General features: G+C 45.0%; 1 protein-coding gene across 1 annotated transcript in view; it reads left to right on the top strand.

Moving 5' to 3' along the window:
• The window catches only part of NET1 (neuroepithelial cell transforming 1), a 94,966-nt gene that overhangs the window by 28,123 nt on the left and 39,266 nt on the right, over window positions 1-27,577 (top strand). The window contains exons 2-3 of the mRNA XM_087874400.1: window positions 1,954-2,020; window positions 13,151-13,210. Of these exons, the coding sequence (XP_087730526.1) occupies window positions 1,954-2,020; window positions 13,151-13,210 (127 nt within the window). The remainder of the gene's footprint in view (window positions 1-1,953; window positions 2,021-13,150; window positions 13,211-27,577) is intronic.

The following is a 27,577-nucleotide window of genomic DNA, read 5'->3' on the forward strand; positions in this document are numbered from 1 at the left end:
TGCTACATAACTAAGCTCCATTTCATGCTGAATAAACTAAATTATTTATGTATCTTAAATAGAAAACTATCTTACGATAGATTTTTACCCCAACAGTTTTTTATTAAAATAAATTCGATAAAAATCAAAAAAATCTGATTTAAATCAAAAAAATCCGATTTTTTTGGTTTTTTAAAAAAAATCATTGATTTTTATCCACCTTGGTTCAGAGTCACAACAATGCTGAAACATTTAATTTAATTTAATTTAATTTAATTAATTTAGTTAATTCAATTCATATGCCGCCCCTCTCCGAAGACTCAGGGCGGCTCACAGTACATTTTAAAAAATCATTATAAAAAAAAAATAAATTAAAAATTAAAAACGTTAAAAACATTAAAAACTCAAAAAAGTGACTTAAGACCGTTTTTCATACTTATGGCCGTTGCAGCATCCCCAAGGGTCACGTGATTTAACATTCGGATATTTGACAACTGTCTCATATTTATGACAGCCACAGAGTCTCCGGGGTCATGTGATCCCCCTTTGGCGACCTTCCGACAAGCAAAATCCACGGGGAAGCCCAATTCACTTAACAACCGTGTGGCTCATTTAACAACGGCAGCGATTCACTCAACCCAAGTGGCAAGAAAAGTCGTTAAGACGGGGCAAAAACTCACTTGACAAATGTCTCACTATATTCTGGGCTCAATTGTGGTTGTAAGTCGAGGACTGTCTGAATCAAACCTTCCAGCGATGCACAATAAATTTCAGGCACTTTTGTAGGCCTACTTTAAAGTCATTTGAGGTCATTTTTAAAGCTTCCTCAGCAGCCGCCTTAATTATTAAGACCGATGGAATTGACAGCATTTATCTGTTTAATTATTTCATCTTTAATGCCACCCACTCAATGAGTGACTCGGGGCAGCTTGCAAAGAATTGGAACCATTTTAAAAAGCTTCTGGGCGGGATAAATTAGATGCCTCCCACCACTGCTGGCACTTAATGTGGGACCACACGTAAACCTTGCTCAGAGCCTTGTTCCTTCCTGAATTAAAGTAGGATCATGGCCACAGGGCTGGCACACCTTCTGTGGGCCACCACAGGGCATTGTTGAATCAGTGGAGCTCAGAGCCTGCAATAACCCTGTTAGATTTTAATACATGGATGGGAAGCATTGGGACGAGGCAGCCCTGCAAATAGCCAGCTCCAATCTCACCAAGAGTTTACAAACAACTAGCACCTTGAATTGTGCCCACCAGAACCTCCCTGGTGTAACCAGTGCAATCTGGGAAGGTGTATAGAAGTGTCATCACTGCTGCACTTTGGACCTGATGATGATGATGATAGAATATAATAACAGAGTTGGAAGGGACCTTGGAGGTCTTCTAGTCCAACCCCCTGCTCAAGAATGAGACCCTACATCATTTCAGACAAATGGTTGTCCAATCTCTTCTTATAAACTTCCAGTGTTGGAGCATTCACAACTTCTGGAGGCAAGTTGTTCCATTGGTTAATTGTTCCAACTGTCAGGAAATTTCTCCTTAGTTCTAAGTTGCTTCTCTCCTTGATGAGTTTCCACCCGTTGCTTCTTGTCCTGCCCTCAGGTGCTTTGGAGAATAGTTTGACTCCCTCTTCTTTGGGGCAGCCCCTGAGATATTGGAAGACTGATATCATGTCATCCCCCATCCTTCTTTTCATTCAACTAGACAGACCCAATGATGATGATGATAATGATATCCATTAAGTCGTATCTGACTCATGGCAATTCTCTGGGCCAGGTCTCTGCCCATCTTCCAATTTGGGAAAAACTTTGGTGCCCTAAGATGTAAAACAGATGCTTCCTTTTCTTTCAAAACCCTAGCACTTTTGATGCGCCTTCTCTTTCTGGTTTTTGGAATAATATATATATCCTCCTGCTAGCATCAACCATATGTAAATAAACAGGAAAAAAAAACCCTTTTCTGCCCGCAGGTACCCTTTGCGGCGAGGAAGTTCGTTCACGTTTCTAACTCCTGGATCGCACTGGGATTTTAATTTGGTAAGTCAAAGTCAATGGATTTTCTGCTTCCTTTTGTTTGCCCATTGTACCATGTTGGTGCTACAAGTGGTTTTCATGCAAGGCAGAAGTGAAATTATAGCAATGTTTCTTAACCCTGGTAACTTTTAAGACGGGTGGGTATGGCTGGGGGATTCTGGGAGTGGACGTCCACCCATCTTAATGGGTGGATGATTAGGGGATGGGAAGATAAAACCTATGAAGAACAGTTGCAGGAATTGAGTATGTCTAATATAAGGAAGAGAAGGGCCTGGATAGCTCAGCAGACTGATAGCATTGTGATTAACACCAGCGGTCTGCAATTACTGTAAGTTCAAATCTCACCAGGCTCTGGGTTGACTCAGCCTTCCATCCTTTCAAAGGTAGGTAAATTGAGGACCCAGTTTGTGGGGGCAATAAGCTGACTTTGTATAAATATACAAAAGGATGAAGGCTATTGCTTAACGCATTGTAAGCTGCCCTGAGTCTCCGGAGAAGGACGGCATATAAATAATAATAATAAAAAAGGACATGATAGCAGTGTTCCAGTATCTCAGGGGCTGCCACAAAGAAGAGGGAGACAAGCTATTCTCCAAAGCACCTGAGGGCAGAAGAAAAAGGAATGGATGGAAATTAATAAAGGAGAGAAGCAACCTGGAACCGAGGAGAAATTTCCTGACAGTTAGAACAATTAATTAGTGGAATGACTTGCCTTCAGAAGTTGTGAAAGCACCAAAACTGGAGCTTTTAAAGAAGAGATTGGACAACCATTTGTCTGGAATGGTATAGGGCAGTGATGGCTAACTTTTTTGCCATCATGTGCCAAAAGTGGGGGGACCGTAGTGATGGGGGGGTCATGCGCATGTGTGCCCCCCCGGGCATGCGCCTCGCCCCCTGGGCATGCAAACGCAAAACTCCCGCGTGACCATTGCTTTTGGCATGGTGGGCCTGGTAGGCCCATTTTTTGCTCTCCCCAGGCTCCAGAGCTTCTCTAGGAGCCTGGGGAGGGCGAAAACGGCCTTCCCCATCCCCTCGAAGGCCCTCCGGAGGCTGAAAACAGCCCGTTTGCCGAATTCCTGTCCCACCAGAAGTTGGCAAATGGGCTGTTTCCGGCCTCGGGGGTGGGGAAGGCTGTTTTCGCCTTCCCCAGGCTCCTAGAGAGGCTCTGGAGCCTGGGGAGAACAAAAAAAAAACCCCAGGCCCTCTGGAGGCAGGAAACAGCCTGTTTCCCTACTTTCTGGTGGCCTAGAAGGTCCAAAAATCAGCTGGCCGGCACACACATGCATACTGGAGCTGATCTTGCATGCCTACCAATATGGCTCCGCGTGCCAGCTGTGGCACGTGTGCCATTGGTTCGCCATCACAGGTACAGGGTCTCCTCCTTGAGCAGGGGGTTGGACTAGAAGATCTCCAAGGCCCCTTCCAACTCTGTTATTCTGTGAAAGCATGCTGTATGGGAATTCTGGGAGTTGAATTCCACCCATCTGAAAGCATTCTGGCTGTGGGTGGGGGGGAGGATTCTGGGAGTTGAAGTCCACCCATCTTTAAGTTATCAAGATTGAAGAAATACAGAACCAGAATGTTGGCTTATCTTCATCGCTTTTAGCAGAGCCCTCCATGTCGGCTTCTCCCTCCCACTTCCTTCCCTTTTAATTGCTGGCTGTCGTCCTTTCATCTCGTAAATCAAGGCAGCCTTTTTCCCCTGGGGGTTTATCCTCCATTATAACAAAGAGTTTTTAAAAGTAATGCAACCGTATGATCTTAGCTTCCCCGCTTTGATCCTGTGGGTCAGCGAGGCGGTTCTTTAAGGCAGTGATCCTAATCTATTGCCCTACCCAGGAAAAAGGAAAATTAAAAAAAAAGTTAGAAATCATTCTTTTTGCTTGTCTTAGGGCACCCTCCCAATGAAAAAGGCCTGTTTTTGAAAACCAGGGAGTGCCAAATTTTGTAGCTCTGATATTTCAGTACTTTTATGCCAGAATTGAATAAGGCTGCAAAATCAGCGTTCGTTTAATCCTCGATGTACAACCATAATTGAGCCCCAAATTTTCCCTTGCTAAGCGAGACGGTTGTTAAGTGAGTTTTGCCCCATTTTATGACCTTTCTTGCCACCGTTTGCTAAGAGAACCCCCTGCAGTCGTTAAGGCGAGTAACCCGGCTGTTAAGCGAATCTGGCTTCCCCACGGATTCGGCTTGTCCGAAGGTCGCAAAAGGGAATCGTGACCTCGGGACACTGCAGCTGTCGTAAGTCCATGCCAGTTGCCAAGTGTCTGAATTTTCATCACATGACTGTGGGGGATGCTGCAAAGGTCATAAATGTGAAATACGGTCATTAAATCACTTTTTTTCCAGTGCTGTTAGAACTGCGAATGGTCCCTAAATGAAGTAAGCCAAGGATTACCTGTAATACCATCATTTATTTTTATTTTATTTTATTTTTAAATTTATATACCGCCCTTCTCCCTGAGGACTCAGGGCGGTGTACAGCCAGAATTAAAAAACATGAAATACAAATATTAAAAACAATTAAAATATATATATAAATATATATAAATTTGGCCCAAAATTAAAAATACAAACCAATTAAACATTTAAAATGTTCATGTTCCATGTGCTTTGGAACAGGGGTCTCCAACCTTAGCAACTTTAAGACTTGTGAATTTCAACTCCCAGAATTCCTCAGCCAGCTTTGCTGGCTGAGGAATTCTGGGAGTTGAAGTCCACAAGTCTTAAAGTTGCCAAGGTTAGAGATCCCTGTTTTGGAAGACGTATGAAGGAAATCTGGCATCTCCCTGGCCTAATCGGGGCCTCCATTCCGCTTGTAAAAGAATGTCCCCAAAGTGCTTTTTCAGGAGGCAACTGGACTTTCTGGTTTTTTTCTTTTGAAGACGTTTCGCTTCTCATCCAAGAAGCTTCCTCAGTTCTGACTAGATGGTGGGGGAATGGAAGGATTGATATTCCTTGCAGCCAGCTGGTCATTTGCATCCTTTTAGAGGGTCATTGGGATGCGATGGCTCAGTGGCTAAGATTATTATTATTATTATTATTATTATTATTATTATTATTATTATTATTATTATTATTAATTGAATTTCTATACCGCCCTTCTCCTGAAGGACTCAGGGCGGTGAACAGAATAAGTTTTCATATACATATAATATATATATATATATAAACAGTAAATAATAAATTGAGTCAACTTGGTGTATCTGCTGAGACCTTGGCATAGAATTTAGATGTTTATGCCAGCCCTGCTTGTTGAAACAGAAAGGTCTTCAGGGCACGTCGGAAAGTGCGAAGATCTGGGATTATTCGTATTCCAGGGGGTATTTTGTTCCAAAGAGTAGGTGCCCCCACAGAGAAGGCTCTCTCCCTTGGAACTACTAGACGACATGTTTTAATGATGGTACTATGAGTAGGCCTACTCTGTGAGAGCGTATTGGTTGGTGGGAGGTTATCGGTTGCAGCAGGTGGTCTCGTAAGTACTCAGGTCCTAAGGCATGGAGCACTTTCAAGGTAAGAACCAACACCTTGAAGCACACTCGGAAGGCCACTGGAAGCCAGTGCAGCTCGCGTAGAAGAGGTGTTACATGTGAGCGCCATGTTGCTCCCATAATTACTCGCGCAGCCGCATTCTGGACCAGTTGGAGCTTCCGGGTGCACTTCAAGGGGAGCCCCATGTAGAGAGCATTGCAGTAGTCAAGTCGGGAAATGAGGGCTTGAGTGACTGCGTAATGAGTCCCGGTCTAGAAAGGGACGCAATTGGCGAATCAGGCGAACCTGATGCTGAAGATGCTGAACTTGTCGATTGGAAGGTTGGCAGTTCAGTGGTTTGAATCCCGAGTGCCGCGTAACGGGGTGAGCTCCCGTTCCTTGTCCCAGCTTCTGCCAACCTAGCAGTTCGAAAGCACGTTAAAAAAATGCAAGTAGAAAAATAGGGACCACCTTTGGTGGGAAGGGAACAGCGTTCCGTGCGCCTTTGGCGTTGAGTCATGCCGGTCACATGACCACGGAGACGTCTTCGGACAGCGCTGGCTCCTCGGCTTTGAAACGGAGATGAGCACCGCCCCCTAGAGTCAGGAATGACTAGCACATATGTGCGAGGGGAATCTTTACCTTTACCTAGAGGGTCATTGAAGCACTTGGAGGTTTCTCTGTGTCTTCAGGATCACCCGAGTGGTGCAAATGGTTCTTGTAGTCTGCAATTTTTTTTCTCCTCTGGAAATCCATTCCTGATCCCACACCATTCAAAGGGTCTTCATCCCAAATTATATAGCTAAAAGTCTGTAGAGATTCTCAGTCCTCCAGGTCACGCTTGTCCCAAAGGTGCTTTTTCAGGAGGCAACTGGACTTTCTGGTTTTCTCTTTTGAGAAAACAGCCATGACCTGGAGGACTGAGAATCTCTACATACTGTAGAAGAAGCAAATTAAACTCAAGGTGAGGAGAATAGAAGTGCTTGGGTTAACTAGAAACCTCGTCATTCTGGTCTTGACATGCATCTCTAAAGAGAGAAATGCCTGTTCAGTATCCCACACATTAAAAGGGATTAATAATTCTTGGAATTAGGCTGTTTCTGCCCTTTTAAGATCTTTTCTTGGGAATTATTCGGTTTACTCTTAATCTCAGCCTGGAGTTCATTATATTACTAAGGCATATGGTTAAGGGGGCTATTTTAAGCTCATTTCAGTAGAAAAGGCGAGTAGAAGGTCAAAGCACTTGTGCGGTATAAATGCTTAACTGTATTTTTAAATACGATGGGCACTGGACAACTCATGACTCACTGGGTCAGCCTTCCAGAGACATTAAGTTAGCTAAACAGAAACAGAATGACCACAGATGGAGAGAAAAGCAGTGCGAGTTGTAAATTTCTGATTTCCTGCTGGCTTCCCCATTGGTGTTTGTTTGTTTGTTTGTTTGTTTGTTTGTTTGTTTGTTTGTTCCTATTTCTATACCGCCCTTCTCCAAGTAGGACTCAGGGCGGTGTTGCTTGTGGGAGGCTAGCAGGAGCTTGGAAATCATTCTTCCCCCTCCTCCTCCTCCTCCTCCTCCTCCTCCTCCTCCTCCTCCTCCTCCTCCTCCTCCTCCTCCTCCTCCTCCTCCTCCTCCTCCTCCTCCTCCTCCTCCTCCTCCTCCTCCTCCTCTGACCCCTGGAACTGCCTATCACTTTGCTAAGGGGAAGAGGAACAAAGGGAGGCATGGAGTTGTAAATTTCTGATTTCCTGCTGGCTTCCCCATTGGCGTTGCTTGTGGGAGGCTAGCAGGAGCTTGGAAATCATTCCTCCTCCTCCTCCTCCTCCTCCTCCTCTGACCCCTGGAACTGCCCATCACTTTGCTAAGAGGAAGAGGAACAAAGGGAGGCATGGAGTTGTAAATTTCTGATTTCCTGCTGGCTTCCCCATTGGCGTTGCTTGTGGGAGGCTAGCAGGAGCTTGGAAATCATTCTTCCTCCTCCTCCTCCTCCTCCTCCTCCTCCTCCTCTGATCCCTGGAACTGCCTATCACTTTGCTAAGGGGAAGAGGAACAAAGGGAGGCATGGAGTTGTAAATTTCTGATTTCCTGCTGGCTTCCCCATTAGTATTGCTTGTGGGAGGTTAGCAGGAACTCGGAAATCATTCCTCCTCCTCCCCCCCCCCGGGAACTGCCATCACTTTGCTAAGGGCAGGGGGGAAAAGGGAGCCATGGACCATGAGGAAAACCCTCTGCATCCCATCCCAGCATACTCCCAAAGGCCTCCTCTCTCCAGGGTGGAAGAGAGCTCACCTGTCGACCGCTGGCATGGCCCCCTCCCCAGCCAGGCCTGCTTCAGCAGAAAACATCAAAGTCGTTCCCTCCTCCTTCCTTCACCTCCTACATCGTTAAGAGGTTTCAAATTTCGACCTTGGTTCCCAAGCAGCGAACAGTCGCTCCCCCATTGTGCCTTGCCGGCTGCAGGGGAAAAAGCGGCAGAATCCGGGAGGGCGGAGTTAAAAGAGGGACCGGTCCAGAATCCCTACGTAGCCACAAGCAGATTTAAGTCTCAACCTCCCTTGAATTCCGCTGACCCTTATCTAATAATAATAAAAATAAATAATAATAATAATTGCAAGCAGGTGCTGACCGTTACTTGAGAATATTGCTGTGCATGGGCTGTTTGGCAATAAATCAATTTAATTGGATCTTCACGGGTGGACCTGGTCTTTCGGACCTGACAATTGGGAGCGAGAGCAATTTTTGACATCCTTCCAGCTTCCCCAATGATTTTGCTTGCCGGAAACTAACAGGGAGCATCGGCAATCACTCCTCCTCCTTGCTTGACTCGTGGAACTGCCTGCCACTTGGCTGGTGAGGAGGAGGAGGCCCAGAGGGAGCTGTGGATTGCAAGGAAGCCTGCACCCCCCCCCCGCTCCCATCCTGGGGTGTCTCCAAAAGCCGCCCCCCCCAGGCATGGATTGACCCACAGACACAATAAGAGAAATGTGAATGCTTTGCCTGTCTTATCACCACTACAGTAGTCCTGAACTTACAACCATTCATGTAGCGACCGTTCGAAGTTACGACGGCACTGAAAAAAGTGACTTACGACTGTTTTTCCCACTTTCGACCGTTTGCAGCATCCCCATGGTGACATGATCCAAATTCAGACGCTTGACAACTGACTCATAACTTACGACGGTTACAGTGTCCTGGGGGCGTCACGTGACCCCCCCTTTTGTGACCTTCTGACCAGCATACCAGATTCACTTTACAACCGGGTTAACTCACTTAACGACTGCAGCAATTCACTTAACGGCGGCGGCCGTGAAGCGGGATAAAACGGGGCAAAACTCACTTAGCAAGTGTCTCGCTTAGCGACAGACCGTTTGGGCTGAATTGTGGTCGCATGTCGTGGACTACCTGGAGACGTTCCCTTGAACTGTTAACGCCTCACTTGCCGTCTTGCCCGGCTTTGCTTGCGCTGTTGTGTCTGCAACTATTTTAATTGTGTATTTGGATCAAGCCACCCAGAATCTGCCCGAGTGGGTGGGCCAGAAAAAACATCCATTCATTAATAACGTCTGCGATTTCAAAGGGCCTTTTTTAAAAAAAAATAAATAAAGAGGAACGACAGATATATTGTTAGAAATAATATGAAGTTAAAAAAAACACAACAACTCTGAACTTCTGCCAAAGACGTCTTCATGCTTTATAGAAGATGCCTGCTGACCTCATCCTCATGGAGAGCCATTTTACAGAAAGAAGGGGGGGGGAATTTATATTTTCCCCCCCTATAATAACAGTTACTGCTTTTCGTCACTTTTACTGAGCTCTCGATAATACCGACGGCTTTTTTTTTTTTTCTTTCCTTTTTTTTTTCTGGTTTCTCCTAGACCGTATTCTGCATTAAATACATTTTTCCATGCGAGCGGATCTTGGGAGAATTGGACGGCTGGGCCTCCTGTGACTTCGCGTGTCGGTGGTTTTCTCATTTTCTGTATCCGATTTAGCGCAGAGGCCAGGGAGAGCCAGCTGGCTTTGCCGTCCGGCGTTCGGTTGTAGGTAGGAACCTCAGCACTCCGTGCCGAAAAGGATTAAGGGTCCTGTCGAGGCAAGCCCCGTGAAACAGGTCTAGCCAGTCTGGCAAAAACAAACTCTTGAACTTCCTTTCAAGTCTGGAATTGGAACGGGGGAGAGCAAAGCTGAATGGCAGGGATTTTATATAATGCAGAACATAGTCACCTACGGTGGGAACATAGCTAGGAGGTCACAGTCGCCGCTATCAGTTTTCCCGAACCGGCTGAATACCACCTCTATATATGTCAGGGGTGAAATGCTCCCGGTTTGGACCGGATCGCCCGATCTGGTAGCGATGAAGGCGGGTGGTTCGGAGAACCGGTAGCAAAAATCCCTGCACCCCCCCCCCCATGCCCAGCTGAGCCATGAAATCATCAGAGGCTTTTTTTAAAAAAAAAATTTAAAAGCATTTTTTCTACAACCTCTTCGGCCAAAAAAAAATGCTTTTAAAAGTAAAAAAAAACAAAAAACCTCTGATGATTGCGCAGCTCATCTGGGATCGTCAGAGGCTTTTAAAAGCATTAAACACCTCTGAAGAGGTTGTAGAAAAAATGATTTTAAAAGCCTCTGATGATCCAAGCTGAGTTGCTTGATCGGCAGAGGCATTTAAAAGAAAAAAAAGCCTCTGACGATCAGGCAACTCAGCTGGGATCGTCAGAGCCTTTTGAAAGCATTTTTTTTACAACTTCTTTGGCGAAGAGGTTGTAGAAAAAATGGTTTTAAAAGTAAAAAAAAAAAAAATGGCCACACCCACCCCATCACATTACCCCCCCCCCCCAAGGCACGCCCGCAGAACCGGTAGTAACAAATTTTACATTTCACCACTGATATATGTATATCTGTACTGTATATATCTATATGTGTGTGTATGTTGTTGTTAGTTGTAAAGTCGTGTCCGACCCATCGCGACCCCATGGACCATGTTCCTCCAGGCCTTCCTGTCCTCTACCATCCTCTGGAGTCCATTGAAGCTCACGCCGACTTCTTCAGTGGCTCCATCCAGCCACCTCGTTCTCTGCCGTCCCCTTCTTCTTTTGCCCTCAATCTTTCCCAGCATTAGGCTCTTCTCCAGGGAGTCCTTCCTTCTCCTTAGGTGGCCAAAGGGTTTGAGTTTCCTCTTCAGGATCTGGCCTTCCAAAGAGCAGTCAGGGTTGATCTCCTCTAGGATTGACCGGTTGGATGGCCTTGCAGTCCAAGGGACCCGCAGGAGTCTTCTCCAGCACCAGAGTTCAAAGGCCTCCATTCTTTGGCGCTCAGCCTTCCTTAGGGTCCAACTTTCACAGCCATCCATCCATTGCAACTGGGGAAACCAGAGCCTTGACTATACACACTTTTGTTGGCAGGGTGATGTCTCTGCTTTTTTAATACGCTGTCTAGATTTGCCATAGCTTTCTTCCCCAGGAGCAAGCATCTTTTAATTTTATATATACTATATTTTAGACGTAAGTGTGAAAAATGGTCATTTTTTCCAGTGCCGCTGTAACTTCAAACAGTCATTAAATGAACTATTGTAAGTCGAGGACTACCTGTATTTTTTATTTCTCTGTGCTTTCCTGCTTCTTCTTCCTGACAAATAGGACAGGACGAGAGAGATTCTGAATAGAAGAGTCGGAAGGGACCTTGGAGGAGAAGAAGACTTTCAAAGGACAAATGGGTGTCCATTTTTTTCCCCCTTAAAAACTTCTGAAAAAAAGAATAATTTCTAAATTTCTTCTTTTTCCAGGGTATGGCAGTAGATTAGGAATAAATTCTTTGATCACAGGATCAAAGCAGGGCAGTAGCTAAGATCATACCGTTGCATTACTTTTAAAAAGCTCACAACAGAAATTCTGGGGCTCAATTATGGTCGTAAGTCGAGGATTACCTGTGCAGCGGTACAGAGACCTTGCATAGAATTTAGGAAGATTTTGGGCCAGTCGCTCCCTCCTCTCTCTCTCTCTCTCTCTCTCTCTCTCTCTCTCTCTCTCTCTCTCTCTCTCTCTCTCTCTCTCTCTCTCTCTCTCACTCTCACTCACTCACTCACTCACTCTCTCTCACTCTCACTCTCTCACTCTCACTCTCACTCTCTTTCTCTCACTCACTCTCTCTCTCTCTCTCACTCACTATCACTCTCTCTCTCTCACTCACTCTCACTCTCTCTCTCACTTACTATCACTCTCTTTCTCTCACTCACTCTCTCACTCACTCTCACTCTCTCTCTCTCACTCTCACTCTCTCTCTTTCTCTCACTCACTCTCACTCTCTCTCTCTCACTCTCAGTCTCTCTCTTTCTCTCACTCACTCTCTCTCTCTCTCACTCACTCACTCTCTCTCACTCACTCACTCTCTCTTTCTCTCACTCTCTCTCTCTCACTCACTCACTCTCTCTCACTCTCTCTCTCTCTCAGCCCAGCCTACCTCACAGGGCTGTTGTTATGTGGAAAATGGAGGAGACTTTGCATTAGATTCGTTCCCCACTTTGAGTTATTTGTAAAAATAATAAAGGTAGGATGCAAATAAAGAAATAAATAAGAGGGAACCTCTTTGTATAATAAGAACTTTATCCAGAAAGGTAGGACAGAAAATTATATCCTTTTTTTTTTTTTTAAGATGTAAATGGATAAAATTTGGAACAAAATTGGTTGAGGGAATGTGAGTAATTGTACCTATTTTATACCGGATCAAATCCTTGCTCTAAAAAGATGTATTTTATGTTTTATGTCTAAAAAAATAAAATTCAAAATAAAGAAATAAATAAGAGGGAACCTCTTTGTATCATAAGAACTTTATCCAGAAAGGTAGGACAGAAAATTATATCCTTTTTTTTTTTTTTAAGATGTAAATGGATAAAATTTGGAACAAAATTGGTTGAGGGAATGTGAGTAATTGTACCTATTTTATACCTGATCAAATCCTTGCTCTAAAAAGATGTATTTTATGTTTTATGTCTAAAAAAATAAAATTCAAAATAAAGAAATAAATAAGAGGGAACCTCTTTGTATTATAAGAACTTTATCCAGAAAGGTAGGACAGAAAATTATATCCTTCTGGACAGTGGAAACTTGCTCTCCCGGAGGGCAGCTTCACTTGCAAGAAGTGATAAGATGAAAAGATAATTACAAGTTTTATTGGTGGGTAGGAACTAACAGGAAGAGAGGCTGACAATTCCCCCATCGCCCACGGAAAAAAAAAAATCTTTTTCTTTTATAATAATAATAATAAATATAATTGTGAGTTCAGGAGCCCCAGCCGGTAGGTATCTTATTGCATTAAGTACATTCTTGAAATAATTCCAGGTGTCAGGGTTATATTAATATATGCCCCTTGCCTTCATTTTCTTTCTTTTCTTTTTTCTTTTCTTTTCATAAACCCTTTTCATCACTTACACAAGTAAAAGGACATTTTTGAAACCTATCATTTACATGTCAAGTCAGAATGATGTTCGTGGCAAGAATGACATTCATCCCGCTGGTTTATAACACTCTTTTTTTTTTTTTAAAGAGAGTTTTGAGGTTGGGTTTTTCTTTTTACGACGAAATGGCCCACGTAGCAAACCAGATCCCATCCGTAGATATTGAAGCGTCTTGCATAATGGCTGTTTTCTTTTTCCTCTCTTCTTGCAGAAAAGGAAGCGGAGGGAGAAAGACGATGACGCAGTCAGTATTTGTAGCTTCGATCTGAAGGTAATTAAAATATTTTACCCTGAATTTACTGCCCATTAAAAACGCAGCGGCTTTTTGAGTCCAAGCGGGAAGAAGTTCGCGGTCTCGTTTTCGTCTTGCTCCTGACCCATCGGACAAGACAAAAGCCAGGATTCTTTTAATCTGTCTCCTCAATCTCTAGTCGACCCCTGAATGCAAACTGAACTGGAATAAGGAGAACAGAGCCGGAAGGGGCCTTGGAGGTCTTCTAGTCCAGCCCCCTGCTCAAGCAGGAGAACATATACCTGTGCCAAAAGTGAGGGGAGTGGGGGGGGTTGGCCACACACGTGCCCATACCCATAATTCTATGCGCCCCGCCCCCACGCATGTGTGCGTGACCCCTCCCTGCGTTTCCCCCGCTTTTGACGTGATGGCACAGTGGGCCTGGTAGGCCCATTTTTTCACCCTCCCCAGGCTCCAGAGCCTTTCTAGGAGCCTGGGGAGGGCAAAAACTGCCTTCCGCACCCCCTCCCAGAGGCCTTCCGGAGGCCGGAAACGGCCTGTTTGCCGACTTTCCAATGGGCCCCGAAGGCTCAAAAATCAGCTGACTGGCGTGCGCATGTGCAGCAGAGCTGAGCTCGTGTGCCCATCGATATGGCTCTTGTGTGCCACCAGTGGCACGTGTGCCATAGGTTCGCCCTCACGGACCTCTACCGTTTCAGATAAGTGACTGTCTAGTCCAGGGGTGTCAAACTCGATTTCATTGAGGGACACATCAGGGTTGTATTTGACAGGAGGCCAGGGTGGGCGTGGCCAGCTCGTCGTCACTCCTGTCGGGGGCGCCTGTGGCGGCCCGAGCACTCTGCCAGCGGGGAGGCCGTGGCGGCTGAAAATGGAGCTCGGGAGCCCGCTTTCGCTGGCAGAAGCACCGCGGACCAGTCCTTCACTGTTTCCAGGGCGGCCCCATGGGCCAAATCTAAGTACCTCACGGGCCAGATCTGGCCCCCACAACTGCTTGCCACCAGGAGTTGTGAATGCTCCAACCCTGGAGGTTTTTAAGAAGAGATTGGACAACCATTTGTCTGAAATGGTATAGGGCAGTGATGGCGAACCTATGGCACGTGGAGCCATATTAGTGGGCACGCCAGCTCAGCTCTGGGGCGCATGCGTGTGCCAGCCAGCTGATTTTCGGGCCTTCTGGGCCCACCAGAAGTAGGGAAACAGGCTGTTTCCTGCCTCTGGAGGGCCTGGGGGTGGGGTGGGGAAGGTCTGTTTTTCTTTCTTCCCTGGCTCCAGATCCTCTCTATTTATCTGGGAAGGGCGAAAACAGCCTTTCCCACTCCTTTGGAGGCCCTACGGAGGCTGAAAGGGCCCATTTCCCGACTCCCGGTGAGACAGGAAGTAATGTTTTTTGCTGTCCCCAGCCTCCAGAGGCTCCTAGAGACTCCGAGAGAGGCTCTGGAGGCTGGGGACAGCAAAAAACGTCACTTCCTGTCCCACCGGGAGTCGGGAAATGGGCCCTTTCAGGCCTTTGGAGGGCCTCCAAGGGAGTGGGAAAGGCTGTTTTCAGTCTTTCCAGATGCATAGAGAGGATCTGGAACCAGGGAAGAAAGAAAAACGGGCCTACCAGGCCATCATGTGCCAGGAGCGGGGGTGGGGGGTTTGTACACGCATGCATGTGGGCATGTGCACGCGCGACCCTCCCCCGCCCCCCCTCTCCTGGCACGCGATGGCAAAAAGGTTAGCCATCACTAGTATAGGGCTAGTGCCTGAGTAGGGGGTTGGACTAGAAGACCTCCAAGGTCCCTTCCGACTCTGTTATTCTGCAATTCTTTTTCCTTCCTTCCTTCTTTCCTTCCTTTCTCCCTCCCTTCCCTTTTGCTCCTCCCTTCCCCTTTTCTCTCCTTCCTTCTTTCTTTTTCCTTCCTTCCTTTCTTCCTCCCTCCCTTCCCTTTTGCTCCTCCCTTCCCCTTTTCTCTCCTTCCTTCTTTCCTTCTTTCCTTCCTCCCTCCCTCCCTCCTTCTTTCCTTCCCCATCACTGGAGGTTTTTAAGAAGAGATTGGACAACCATTTGTCTGAAATGGTATATAGGAGTTCCTGCCTGAGCAGGGGGTTGGACTAGAAGACCTCCAAGGTCCCTTCCGGCTCTGTTCTTCTGTTATCTGCGCACAGCCCTCGTCCTTTCCCTATATGTAAGTCTGCATATCCTTGGCAATATACAAAAAAGTAAATATTGTGAGATTTGAATCCACTGAGCGCTTGGTTCTTAAGAGGGATTTAGGTCAGGGACAGCCTTCTGTCTGGCTTTGAAAAAGATGGGATTCTTCCATTTTTTTAAAAAAAAACCCATAACATTATATTGCTTCTACTTCTTGTAAGACAGAAGACCTTGTAAGAAAATAAACTTTGAAAACGAGACACAGTTCTTCGGGGAAGTTGTATGCCTAATACCTAAAAGTTTGTTGATGTTGTCGTTTTAGAGCGCAGTCTATTTCTTAGAAAGTCAGTTCCCAATTATTATTGAATCATCTGGCCACTGATGATTTCTTCCGAACTTTCAAAAATATAAATTTCCTAGGAAGAGATTTCTGCTTTCCCTGGTCTAGGGTTTCGGGTTAGGTGGCTTCAGACCACAGGAAGTAAAATCTGAAAGGAGAGTTTGAGGTTTGATAGGAAGCATCATTGAATTTCTCTCCTGGAATTGTACGTATCCCACGATCATCGTTACCCTCGTTTGAAGGATAAATGAGGAGTCCTTGGGGCTCTCTGAGCTTGGTGCTTTTCTTGCAGACATTATTACCCAACACCATCAGTTCTGATCTGCCAGTTGACCAGCACTCGTGATGTCATGTGGTTTGGGTGATAAAATGTCTGCAAGAAAACCGTTTAAGCTCAGAGAGCATTAAGGACTCCACGCAATCCTCCTCCTCCAACCCCCGCACCCCCCAAAGCACTGATGATGTTAACTAGTTGGCTCATGAAATGCCTGCAAGAAAAGAACCAAGCTCAGACAGTGCCAAGGACTCCAGAGTGGTTGGCCTCCTCCTTCTGCCCCCTTCCTGCAACCCCCTCTCTCTTCTAGCACTGAGGATGCTACTTAGGTTGGATCATGAAACGTCTGCCAGAAAACCAAGCTTATGGAGCACCAAAGACCCCACAGTCGTTCTCCTCCTCCTCCTCTCCACAAACCCCACTCTCTTCCAGCACTGATGATGTTCTCTAGTTGGGTCATGAAACGTCTGCCAGAAAACCAAGCTTATGGAGCACCAAAGACCCCACAGTCGTTTTCCTCCTCCTCCTCTCCACAAACCCCACTCTCTTCCAGCACTGATGATGTTCTCTAGTTGGGTCATGAAACGTCTGCCAGAAAACCAAGCTTATGGAGCACCAAAGACCCCACGGTCGTCGTCCTCCTCCTCCTCCTCCTCATCCTCGTCCTCCTCCTCCTCCTCCTCTCCACAAACCCCACTCTCTTCCAGCACTGATGATGTTCTCTAGTTGGGTCATGAAACGTCTGCCAGAAAACCAAGCTTATGGAGCACCAAAGACCCCACGGTCGTCGTCGTCGTCGTCCTCCTCCTCCTCCTCCTCCTCCTCCTCCTCCTCCTCTCCACAAACCCCACTCTCTTCCAGCACTGATGATGTTCTTTAGTTGGGTCACGAAACGTCTGCCAGAAAACCAAATGTCAACTTGCAAAGCTTTCAAGTTGCCGTGAGCAGGAGGGAGGGAGAACTGAAGTGAATGCCATACATTCTTCCTGACCGCAATCGGAAGGAGGGTGTTAGGTTTCACAGCCAGCCAAAGTGATTAATTGGAGAATGTGATTTATGACATGACCAGAGAGGAGGGGAGAGACAGGGTCATAGGGGAACGTAAATCTACGCGGGATCAGTCCTAACTGCATCCCAGTATTGCCGGAATGTTGCTCCTAATAAATGACTATATTTCCTTTGAAGTTTGGATCATGGCTCATGAATTAATTAGGGCATCTTTGGGAAACTTGACACCAAGCTTGCAGAGCACCAAGGACCCCGTTGTTGTTGTTGTTGTTGTTGTTGTTGTTGTTGTTGTCCTCCTCCTCCTCCTCCTCTCCCAACCCCTAGCTCTGATGATGTTCCCTAGTTGGGTCATGAAACATCTGCAATCAAGTAGCCAAACTCAAGAGCACCAAGGACCATACAGTCCTCCTTCTCCTCCTCGCCCCCTTTTCCCCTTCCACAAACCCACTCCCTTGAGCCCTGATGATGTTACCTAGTTGGGTCATGAAACGCCTGCAAGAAAACCACCCAGCTCAGAGAGCATCAAGGATTCCACATCGTTCTCCTCCTCCTCCTCCTCCTCCTCCCCCCACCTTTCTATTCCACTCTGCAAACCCCACTCCCTTCCAGTACTGATGATGTTACCTTGTTGGGTCATGAAACGTCTGCAAGAAAGCCACCAAGCTCAGAGAGTGCCAAAGGCCCCACATTTCTTCTCTTCCTCCTCCTCCTCCTCCTCCTCCTCCTCCTCCTCCTCCTCCTCCTCCTCCTCCTCCTCCTCCTCCTCCTCCTCCTCCTCCTCCTTCTTCCCCCCCATTCCTCCTTCTTCCCCTTCTCCTCCTCTTTCTCCCTCTGCAAACCCCCCTCCCTTCTAGCACTGATGATGTTCCCTAGTTGGGTCACAAAACGTCTGCAAGAAAACCGCCAAGCTCAGAGAACACCAAGGACCCCCACAGTCCTCTCTTCCTCCCAAACCCTTCTAGCATGGATGGTGTTACCTAGTTGGGTCATGAAATGTCTGCAAGGAACAACCAAGCTGAGAGAGCACCAAGGACCCCACGGTCCTCTTCCTCCTCCTCCTCTTCCTTCTCCATCTCCACCTCCACCTCCTCCTCCCTGCAAAACCCCTCTCCCTTCTAGCACTGATGATGTTACCTATTTGGGTCACGAAACATCCACGAGAAAACCACCAACTCAAGAGAGCCCCACGGATCCCTTATTTCACCCCCCGAGCTACAAATATTCTCCTTGATCAGAAGGATCCATGGTTGTTTTATTTCACCTGGGGGAGATACCCATCTTGGCGAATTGATGCTGCTTATCAATGCCAGCCAAAGCCGCCTTTTTCCTCTCTCACGCCAGGCCTGTCTTCAAGCTTGCTGCTGTGGCACTCCCTAAAAATGTCAGTTTTCTGCGCCAAACCTCCGCCTCTCCTAAATCAACACCTTACCTCTTACCTTACCTGCCCTTTCCTGGGCCTGCCCCAACTTCACTACTGAGCCCTTTTCAAATCTCTTTTTATTTATTTATTTTTTTTGTCTTGTCACCACTGGCTGAAGCCAGTTGTACCTTTTTTAAAAATTCTATTTATTTGCATAGGCGATCCTCGACTTACGACCGCAAATGAGCCCCAAGCTTCCACTACTAAGCGAGACCATTTGTCCAGTGAGCTTTGGTCCGTTTTACGACCTTTCTTGCCACGGCTGTTAAGTGAATCCATTGCCTTTGTTACGGTAGTAACACGGTTGTTAAGCAAATCTTCCCTCCCCCCCCCCCGAACTTTGCTTGTCTGAAGGGGACAATGCAACCGTCATAAATATGAACCAGTGGCCAAGCCTCCAAATTTTGATCGTGTGACCACGGGTGGGGGGGGGAAATGCCGCAACGGTCGTAAGTGTGGAAAAACGGTCATAAATTATTTTTTTTCTGTGCCGTTGTAACCTCGAACGGTCACTAAATAAATGGTTGTAAGTCAAGGATGACCAGTATCCCGCTTTTATTATTTTTACAAATAACTCAAGGCAGTGAGTATATCCAACGCACTTCCTCCTCCTCCTTTTTCCCACGACAACCCTTTGAGGTGGGGTTGGGCAGAGAGAGAGAGAGAGACCGGGCCAAGGTCAAAGTTTTAGCATAGTTGCCATCTTGCAAAAAGAAAGAAAGAAGAAAGAAAGGAAGAAAGAAAGAAAGAAAGGAAGGAGAGAGAGAGAAAGAGACCGGGCCGAGGTTAAAGTTTTAGCATAGTTGCCATCTTGCAAACAGAAAGAAAGAAGAAAGAAAGGAAGGAAGAAAGAAAGAAAGGAAGAAGAGAGGGAGAGAGAGAGAGACCGTGCCAAGGTCAAAGTTTTAGCATAGTTGCCATTTGCAAACAGAAATAAAGAAGAAAGAAAGGAAGGAAGAAGAGAGAGAGAGAGAGAGACCGTGCCAAGGTCAAAGTTTTAGCATAGTTGCCATCTTGTAAAAAGAAAGAAAGAAGAAAGGAAGGAAGGAAGAAAGAAAGAAAGGAAGAAGAGAGAGAGAGAGAGAGAGACCGTGCCAAGGTCAAAGTTTTAGCATAGTTGCCATCTTGTAAAAAGAAAGAAAGAAGAAAGGAAGGAAGGAAGAAAGAAAGAAAGGAAGAAGAGAGAGAGAGAGAGAGAGAGACCGTGCCAAGGTCAAAGTTTTAGCATAGTTGCCATCTTGCAAAAAGAAAGAAAGAAGAAAGGAAGGAAGGAAGGAAGGAAGGAAGGAAGGAAGGAAGAAAGAAAGAAAGAAAGAAAGAAAGAAAGAAAGAAAGAAAGAAAGAAAGAAAGAAAGAAAGAAAGAAAGAAAGAAAAAGAAAAAAGAAAAAAAAGCAGCAATTAATTTGTCTGCTTAACTTCAGAGGGCTTAAGTCTACGAAAATGGGTTTGCACAGAAGATTGCCGACAAAAATCTGCCGTACATTTTTTTTTTAAAAAGCTCTCCAGAAAAATGTACTCAGATAAACATATTTACGGTTCTCGGGGCAGTCTGTACCGGCTGTAAAGGAGATTAAATAATGTGTACTTTGAACAGCAGGAACTCGGTGTAAACAGAGTTCCTGATAAATGCCACACTTGTATTTAAGGAAACCAGATTAAAACAGAACCCCGCTGAACAGCTTTAATAGCTGAACAAACCCCACTCTTTAGCACTCAAAAGTCAAGTTGGGGGAAGGTTAGCATTTCAAGTTCTTCCGGTCCTCGGGTAAAATAATTTGCATTTCCCTCTCACGTTCGGCTGGCTGGATTTATGGGTTTTATTTTTCATTTTAGATGCTTTTAAATCCCACCTTTATTATTTTTATAAACAACTCAAGGCAGCGAAGATACCTAATTGCTCCTTTCCTCTCCTAGTTTCCCCATAACAACAACCCTGTGAGGTGGGTAGGGCTGAGAGAGAGGGACTGTGCTCAAAGTCGCTCAGCCAGCTTCCAAGCCTAACGCAGGACTAGAATTCACCATCTCCTAGTGATTGGCCTAGTCACCCAACTTGCTTTCCTAAGATGGAACTAGAACTCACATTTTCCTAGTGATTGGCCCAAAGTCACCCAGCTGGCTTTCATCTTATGGCGGAACTAGAACTCACCATCTCCTGGTGATTGGCCCAAAGTCACCCAGCTGGCTTTCATCTTATGGCGGAACTAGAACTCACTATCTCCTGGTGATTGCCCCAAAGTCACCCAGCTGGCTTTCCCAAGGCGGAACTAGAACTCACATTTTCCTAGTGATTGGCCCAAAGTCACCCAGCTGGCTTTCCTAAGGCGAAACTAGAACTCACATTTTCCTAATGATTGGCCCAAAGTCACCCAGCTGGCTTTCCCAAGGCGAAACTAGAACTCACATTTTCCTAGTGATTGGCCCAAAGTCACCCAGCTGGCTTTCCTAAAATGGAACTAGAACTCACCATCTCCTAGTGATTGGCCCAAAGTCACCCAGCTGGCTTTCCTAAGGCAAAACTAGAACTCACATTTTCCTAGTGATTGGCCCAAAGTCACCCAGCTGGCTTTCCTAAAATGGAACTAGAACTCACCATCTCCTAGTGATTGGCCCAAAGTCACCCAGCTGGCTTTCCCAAGGCGAAACTAGAACTCACATTTTCCTAGTGATTGGCCCAAAGTCACCCAGCTGGCTTTCCTAAGGCAAAACTAGAACTCACATTTTCCTAGTGATTGGCCCAAAGTCACCCAGCTGGCTTTCATCCTATGGCGAAACTAGAACTCACCATCTAGCCTAGTGCCTTCCCAACCAGACCAAACCGGCCCGCTCATCAACTCTCAGAAAATAAGAGAAATAATGACGTCTTTTATTAGCATTCTCCCTTCCTCTCTCTTTATCCAGCAGATCTGATCCACTGTGAAATAAATGGGTTGCATGTGGCATGTTTTCTCCCGGCTAACTTAACCCTGGCTTACTCAATTAAGCGGCCGGTGGAGCCGTATCCCTCTGGAGGTATGCTGGCCCTAATCCCATTAGCCTTTTGGGGGGAAGGTCTTTGAAGTCCTGCCCTCGCCACAGGTGTTTTTGTTAGAAATTTAGGGGACTAATTAGCAGCTGTTTTCTCTTGGCCCTTCTTTCTTTCTTTCTTTCTTTCTTTCTTTCTTTCTTTCTTTCTTTCTTTCTTTCTTTCTTTCTTTCCCCCCTCTCTCCCTTTCTCTCTCAATCTCTCTCTCTCTCTCTCTTTCTTTCTTTCTTTCTTTCTTTCTTTCTTTCTTTCTTCCCCCCTCTCTCTCCCTTTCTCTCTCAATCTCTCTCTCTTCCTTCCTTCCTTCCTTCCTTCCTTCCTTCCTTCCTTTCTTTCTTTCTTTCTTTCTTTCTTTCTTTCCCTCTCTCAATCTCTCTTTCTTTCTTTCTTTCTTTCTTTCTTTCTTTCTTTCTTTCTTTCTTTCTTTCTTTCTTTCTTTCTTTCTTCCCCCCCCTCTCCCTCTCTCTCTCAATCTAAGAGCCTTGGTAGTACAGTGGTCTAAGGCACCCTGTTATTAAACTGGTTATTAAGACCAGCTGCCTGCAATTACTGCAGGGTTCGAATCTCGCCAAGGCTCAAGGTTGACTCAGCCTTCCATCCTTTCTAAGGTAGGTATATTGAGGACCCGGATTGTGGGGGCAATAAGCTGACTTTGTATAAATATACAAAAGGATGAAGGCTATTGCTGAGCACATTGTAAGCCGCCCTGAGTCTCCAGAGAAGGGCGGCATATAAATCAAATTTTTTTAAAAAAAACCTCTCTTTCTTTCTTTTTCTTTCTTTCTTTCTTTCTTTCTTTCTTTCTTTCTTTCTTTCTTTCTTTCTTTCTTTCTTTCTTTCTTTCTTTCTTTCCCCCCTCTCTCTCCCTCCCTCTCTCTCTCACACTCTCTCTCTCTCTCACACTCTCTCTCTCTCTTTCTTTCTTTCTTTCTTTCTTTCTTTCTTTCTTTCTTTCTTTCTTTCTTTCTTTCTTTCTTTCTTTCTCTTTCTTTCTTTCTTTCTTTCTTTCTTTCTTTCTTTCTTTCTTTCTTTCTTTCTTTCTCAGCTCAACTGGAGATTAACACTTTGTGTAACCTCATTAAATGTGTAAACTCTCTGCTCCCTGCCGATTATTTTCTAGCTGATAACGTAGACCTGGCTGCAGTCTGTTGGGTGTGCATAGTTTCAGCTTTCAGTGGAATTGCGATGGAGGGCATATCTTTTGGCGGATGAGATCAGGGGTCTCCAACCTTGGCAATGTTAAGCTTGGAGGACTTCAACTCCCAGAATTCTGGGAGGGGAATTCTGGGAGGGGAATTCTGGCTGGGGAATTCTGGGAGTTGAAGTCCTCCAGGCTTAACGTTGCCAAGGTTGGAGACCCCTGGGTTAGATGGAGAGGCAGATTCAATATAGACCCCATGTTTGCTCCAAAACTTCCCTCTTCGTGTCCTCAAGACCGCTTAAAGACCATTTAAAGTTCATAACTGGGCCAGAATATAACAGCTTGCCAGGGCTGCCCCCTCACCTGTTTGCCCAGGTAAACCACTGTTGCATGAGCTCCATAGGCTCCCAGCTTCTTTCCAGGTGCAGGCTGACGGTCAGGGGTTTGGTTTTCCTACTGTTGTGAGCTGCCCAGAGTTCCATTTTACAAGATGAGTGGCCATATAAGAGGATAGGTAAATGGAAGGTTAGGTAGGTATATTGGTTAAATAGATAGGTAGATAGACAAGTAGATAGTTGGTTAAGGGGACAGATGGATAGATAGGTTGAGTGGATAGATGGATATATAGGTTAGCTTCTATAAAATGGATAGATAGGATAGATAGAATGGATGGATACATAAATGAATAGATAGGTATGTTGGATGGATAGGTAGGTAGGTTGGTTGAGTAGATGAATGGATAGATTGGATATGTGTGTGTGTGTGTGTGTGAGAGAGAGAGAGAGACAGAAGATTGATAGAGTGGATGGATGGGGATAGGTAGGTAGGTTGATAGGTTGAGTAGATAAATGGATAGTTTGGATGGATGGAGAGAGAGAGAAAGAAAGAGTAGATGGATGGGGGTAGGTAGGTAGGTAGATAGGTTGAGTAGACAAATGGATAGTTTGGATAGATGTAGATAAATGGATGGATGGATAAATACATGGATGGATGGATGGATGCATGGATGCATGGATAGATGGATAAATGGATGGATAAATGGATAGATGGGTAGATAGATGCATGGATGGATGGATAGATAGATAGATAGATAGATAGATAGATAGATAGATAGATAGATAGATAGATAGATAGATAGATAGATAGATAGATAATTTTGTCCTAAGTCTTAGGGATCCAGTGTGTGTTTTTTGAGATACCTCAGTGGCTGGTTTCATCCTACAACCTGAAAATTTCTGAATTTGCTTGGGATTTTTGAGACTTTTCTATTTCTACTTACCTGTTGACTATTCTTTGAGTAGGGAAATTAACTAATACCTGCAGAGTTGTTATTTCAACAGTAGTGTCAGTTGTCATCAGTAGTGTAAACCAGGGTTTAGCCTTGGAAGAGCGTGGAAGCTTTAAAAAGCGGTCACTAGCTGTAAAGGCTTGAAGAGCAGTGACTTATGACCGTTTTTCACAGTTACGACCCTTTGTAGCATCCCCATGATGGTGTGATCAGATTTCAGATGCTGGGCAACTGATTCGTACTTATGACTGTTGCTGCGTCCTAAGATAATTTGGCCAAAAGCTATCACTTCCTTCTGGGTTTTGCCCAAACCAGCCCACAGCAAACCAGGAGTTTGCTTAACAACCACTGATTTGTTTAACGACCACTGCAAAAAAAAAAAAATTTAAAATCAAGTTGGGTGCTGGTGGCGGTGACCTGATTTACAACCGTCGCAAGTTACGACAGTTGTACGGGAGGCTCCATTCTATATCCTAACTTGAGGACTGTCTGTCGGTAGTGATTCATTTCTAACCTATATAAACAAACACGCTTTCTTTTTTTAAAAAAAAAAAAATCCCAGACGTTCTTGATGCAGAATTCTTCTTTTTAGAATCAAGTATTTTCGGAGCCTGCGCTTGGCTGACGAGAAAGGAAAGTTTGGGTGAGCCCAGGTAACTTCACAATTACTCACCCAGCATCCTCCCGGCCCTGCCAAGCTACACAGGGCTCTGCCCCCACCTGTCATTGGATACACAAGCCACCACAATTTGGTTGCTAACACACACCAGATCCACCCTTTTGTTGAATGCGCTCTTGACAGCTTGACAATGAATCCCTATTATTTTTATTTATATATACGATCGCAGAATTAGTGCTGAGACAGCATAAACAAGGAAAGCATTAGCTAAAAGCAACTTTCTCAGTCTGGTAACTTTCTAGACGATGTTCGGCCGTTATGTCATATTTTATTTTTATTTCATTTTATATTTTCAAACGGTCGCTGTTGTAAGTCAAGGACAACGTGTGCATTTTTTAGGCGCCATTTGTCACGGATAAGAAAAGCTTGCAATCATGTCTGGGGTATGAATGTGTGTAGCTTTTGTATGGAGGGAAGTGTTGGCTGAGAACCCAACAATCTGCAGTAAATATTAGACATATTGCAGGAAGCAAAGGGTGTTTGTCTGAAAATCGACATATCCCAGACTAAGGTAGTAGTTGTTGTTAGTTGCAAAGTCATGTCCGACCCATCGCGACCCCATGGACAACATTCCTCCAGGCCTTCCTGTACCTCTACCATCCTCTGGAATCCATTGAAGCTCACGCCGACTGCTTCAGTGACTCCATCCAGCCACCTCCTTCTCTGCCGTCTCCTTCTTCTTTTGCCCTCAGTCTTTCCCAGCATCAGGCTCTTCTCCAGTGAGTCCTTCCTTCTCATTAGGTGGCCAAAGTGTTTGAGTTTCCTCTTCAGGATCTGGCCTTCTAAAGGGCAGCCAGGGTTGATCTCCTCTAGGACTGACCAGTTGGATGGCCTTGCAGTCCAAGGGACTCGCAGGAGTCTCCTCCAGCACCAGAGTTCAAAAGCCCCAATTCTTTGGCGCTCAGCCTTCCTTATGGTCCAACTTTCACAGCCGTCCATTGCAACTGGGAAAACCAGAGCCTTGACTATACGCACCTTTGTTGGCAGGGTGATGTCTGTGCTTTTTTAGTACACTGTCTAGATCTGCCAGACTAAGGTAGTTAATGGAAAAAATAATTGAGTATGGTGAAAAAACGAATTTGTGTACAGGTAGTCCTTGATTTACAACAGTTTGTTTAGTGACCATTCGAAGTTACAACGGGACTGAAAAAAGGGACTTATGACCATTTTTGACACTTATGAACATTGCAGCATCTCCACAGTCACATGATCAAAATTCAGATGCTTCGTAACCGGTATCTATCTATCTATCTATTTATTATCTATCTCTATATAATTATCTATATCTGTCTATCTATCTATCTATCTATCTATCTATCTATCTATCTATCTATCTATCTATCTATCTATCATTTATATCTATCATCTGTATCCATCCAGATCGATCTATCTATCTATCTATCTATCTATCTATCTATCTATCTATCTATCTATCTATCTATCTATCTATCATTTATATCTATCATCTGTATCCATCCAGATCGATCTATCTATCTATCTATCTATCTATCTATCTATCTATCTATCTATCTATCTATCTATCTATCTATCTATCTATCTGTCTATTTTTCTTTCTTTTTCGTAGGTTTTATGTGTATTTCTCTTTAGCCAGGTTCTACCTACGTAAACCAAGATATTATGCAGCCCTAGTTCAGTGAAATCACAATTCACTAGTTTCTGGGCTTTTTTTCTTCTGGCAGCCAGCAGACCCTTTGCTGCCGATAGATCTATTTCGGCCTCATAAGGCCTCATCAGTTAGCCATACCCTCATCTCATGTATCCTCCCTGTAAAGGTACAATATTTGTTTTTCTTTCTTTTTCGTAGGTTTTATGTGTATTTCTCTTTAGCCAGGTTCTACCTACGTAAACCAAGATATTATGGTATAAACTAGTGAATTGTGATTTCACTGAATTAGGGCTGCATAATATCTTGGTTTACATAGGTAGAACCTGGCTAAAGAGAAATACATACATATATATATACATCAGCTTACTGATGAAAGCACACAAGCTAGAAATAGATCTATATAAGTCTCCCACCTAGCAGGAAGAATTTGCTGGCTACCAGAAAAGAAAAAAGCCCAGAATTCAGTGGATGTGATTCTACTGAGCTAGGGCTGCAGAAAAACCTTGGTTACGTAGGGAAAACCTGGCTAGAGGAAAAACACACACACACACACACACACACACACACACACACACACACACACACACAAATTCATATGCTTCGCAATATATATGACACAACATATATGACGGTTGCTGTGTGCCATGGTCATGCGATCCTCTTTTGCGGGGAAAGTCAAAATCACTTAATAACCGTGTTATTAACTTAACAATTGTAGCAATTCGCTTAACAAACGTGGCAAGAAGAGTCGTAAAATAGGGCAAAAGTCACTTTGCGAATTTCTCACGACGCAACATGGATTTTGGGCTCGATTGTGGTCATAAGTCGAGGACCGCCTGTTCTTCAGAATGTTTACTAAAGATGAGGCAATTGATTAGGAAATTTTAAGGTGCGAATACCGGTAGAAAGGATGTGGTTAGGTTGCGAATGAATTCCTGTTGCAAGAAGTGGAAAGATTGTAACCCTGTGGTTACTCGGTGATAGGGAAGTGGAAAATGGGCAGAAAGGAAATGAATGAATTCTCCAGAAGCATACGTGGTAACACAAAGAGCTGAATGGGGCTGAGACTTGGAGTAACCGCCGTGAAAAATGTGTATCTTGGTTTGGCTATTCAGAGAAAACGAATCGACACCGAATCGCAAAAAAAGTCAAGAGGGAAAGGGTTGAAAGGACGTTAAGAAATGAGAAATTTGTGGTTGGATGAAGCTAGGGGGAAAAAAAGAAGAGAAAAACAAAAGGGTAAAAAAATGAAAAGCGGTACAGGATAGTCCTGAAATTCCAATCACAATTGCAACCAGCATTTCCGTTGCTAAGCAAGACGGTCATTAAGTGAATCCTGCCCTTTTGTCAGATGGTCCCAAACGGCAGGTCACATGACCTTGGGACGCCGCCACCGTCGTAAATACGTACCGCTTGCCAAGCGCCTGAATTTACGATGGTTGCCGCATTCG

This window comes from Pantherophis guttatus, chromosome 7, assembly GCF_059756535.1.
Source record: "Pantherophis guttatus breed Tessera chromosome 7, ASM5975653v1, whole genome shotgun sequence".
NCBI lineage: Eukaryota > Metazoa > Chordata > Lepidosauria > Squamata > Colubridae > Pantherophis > Pantherophis guttatus.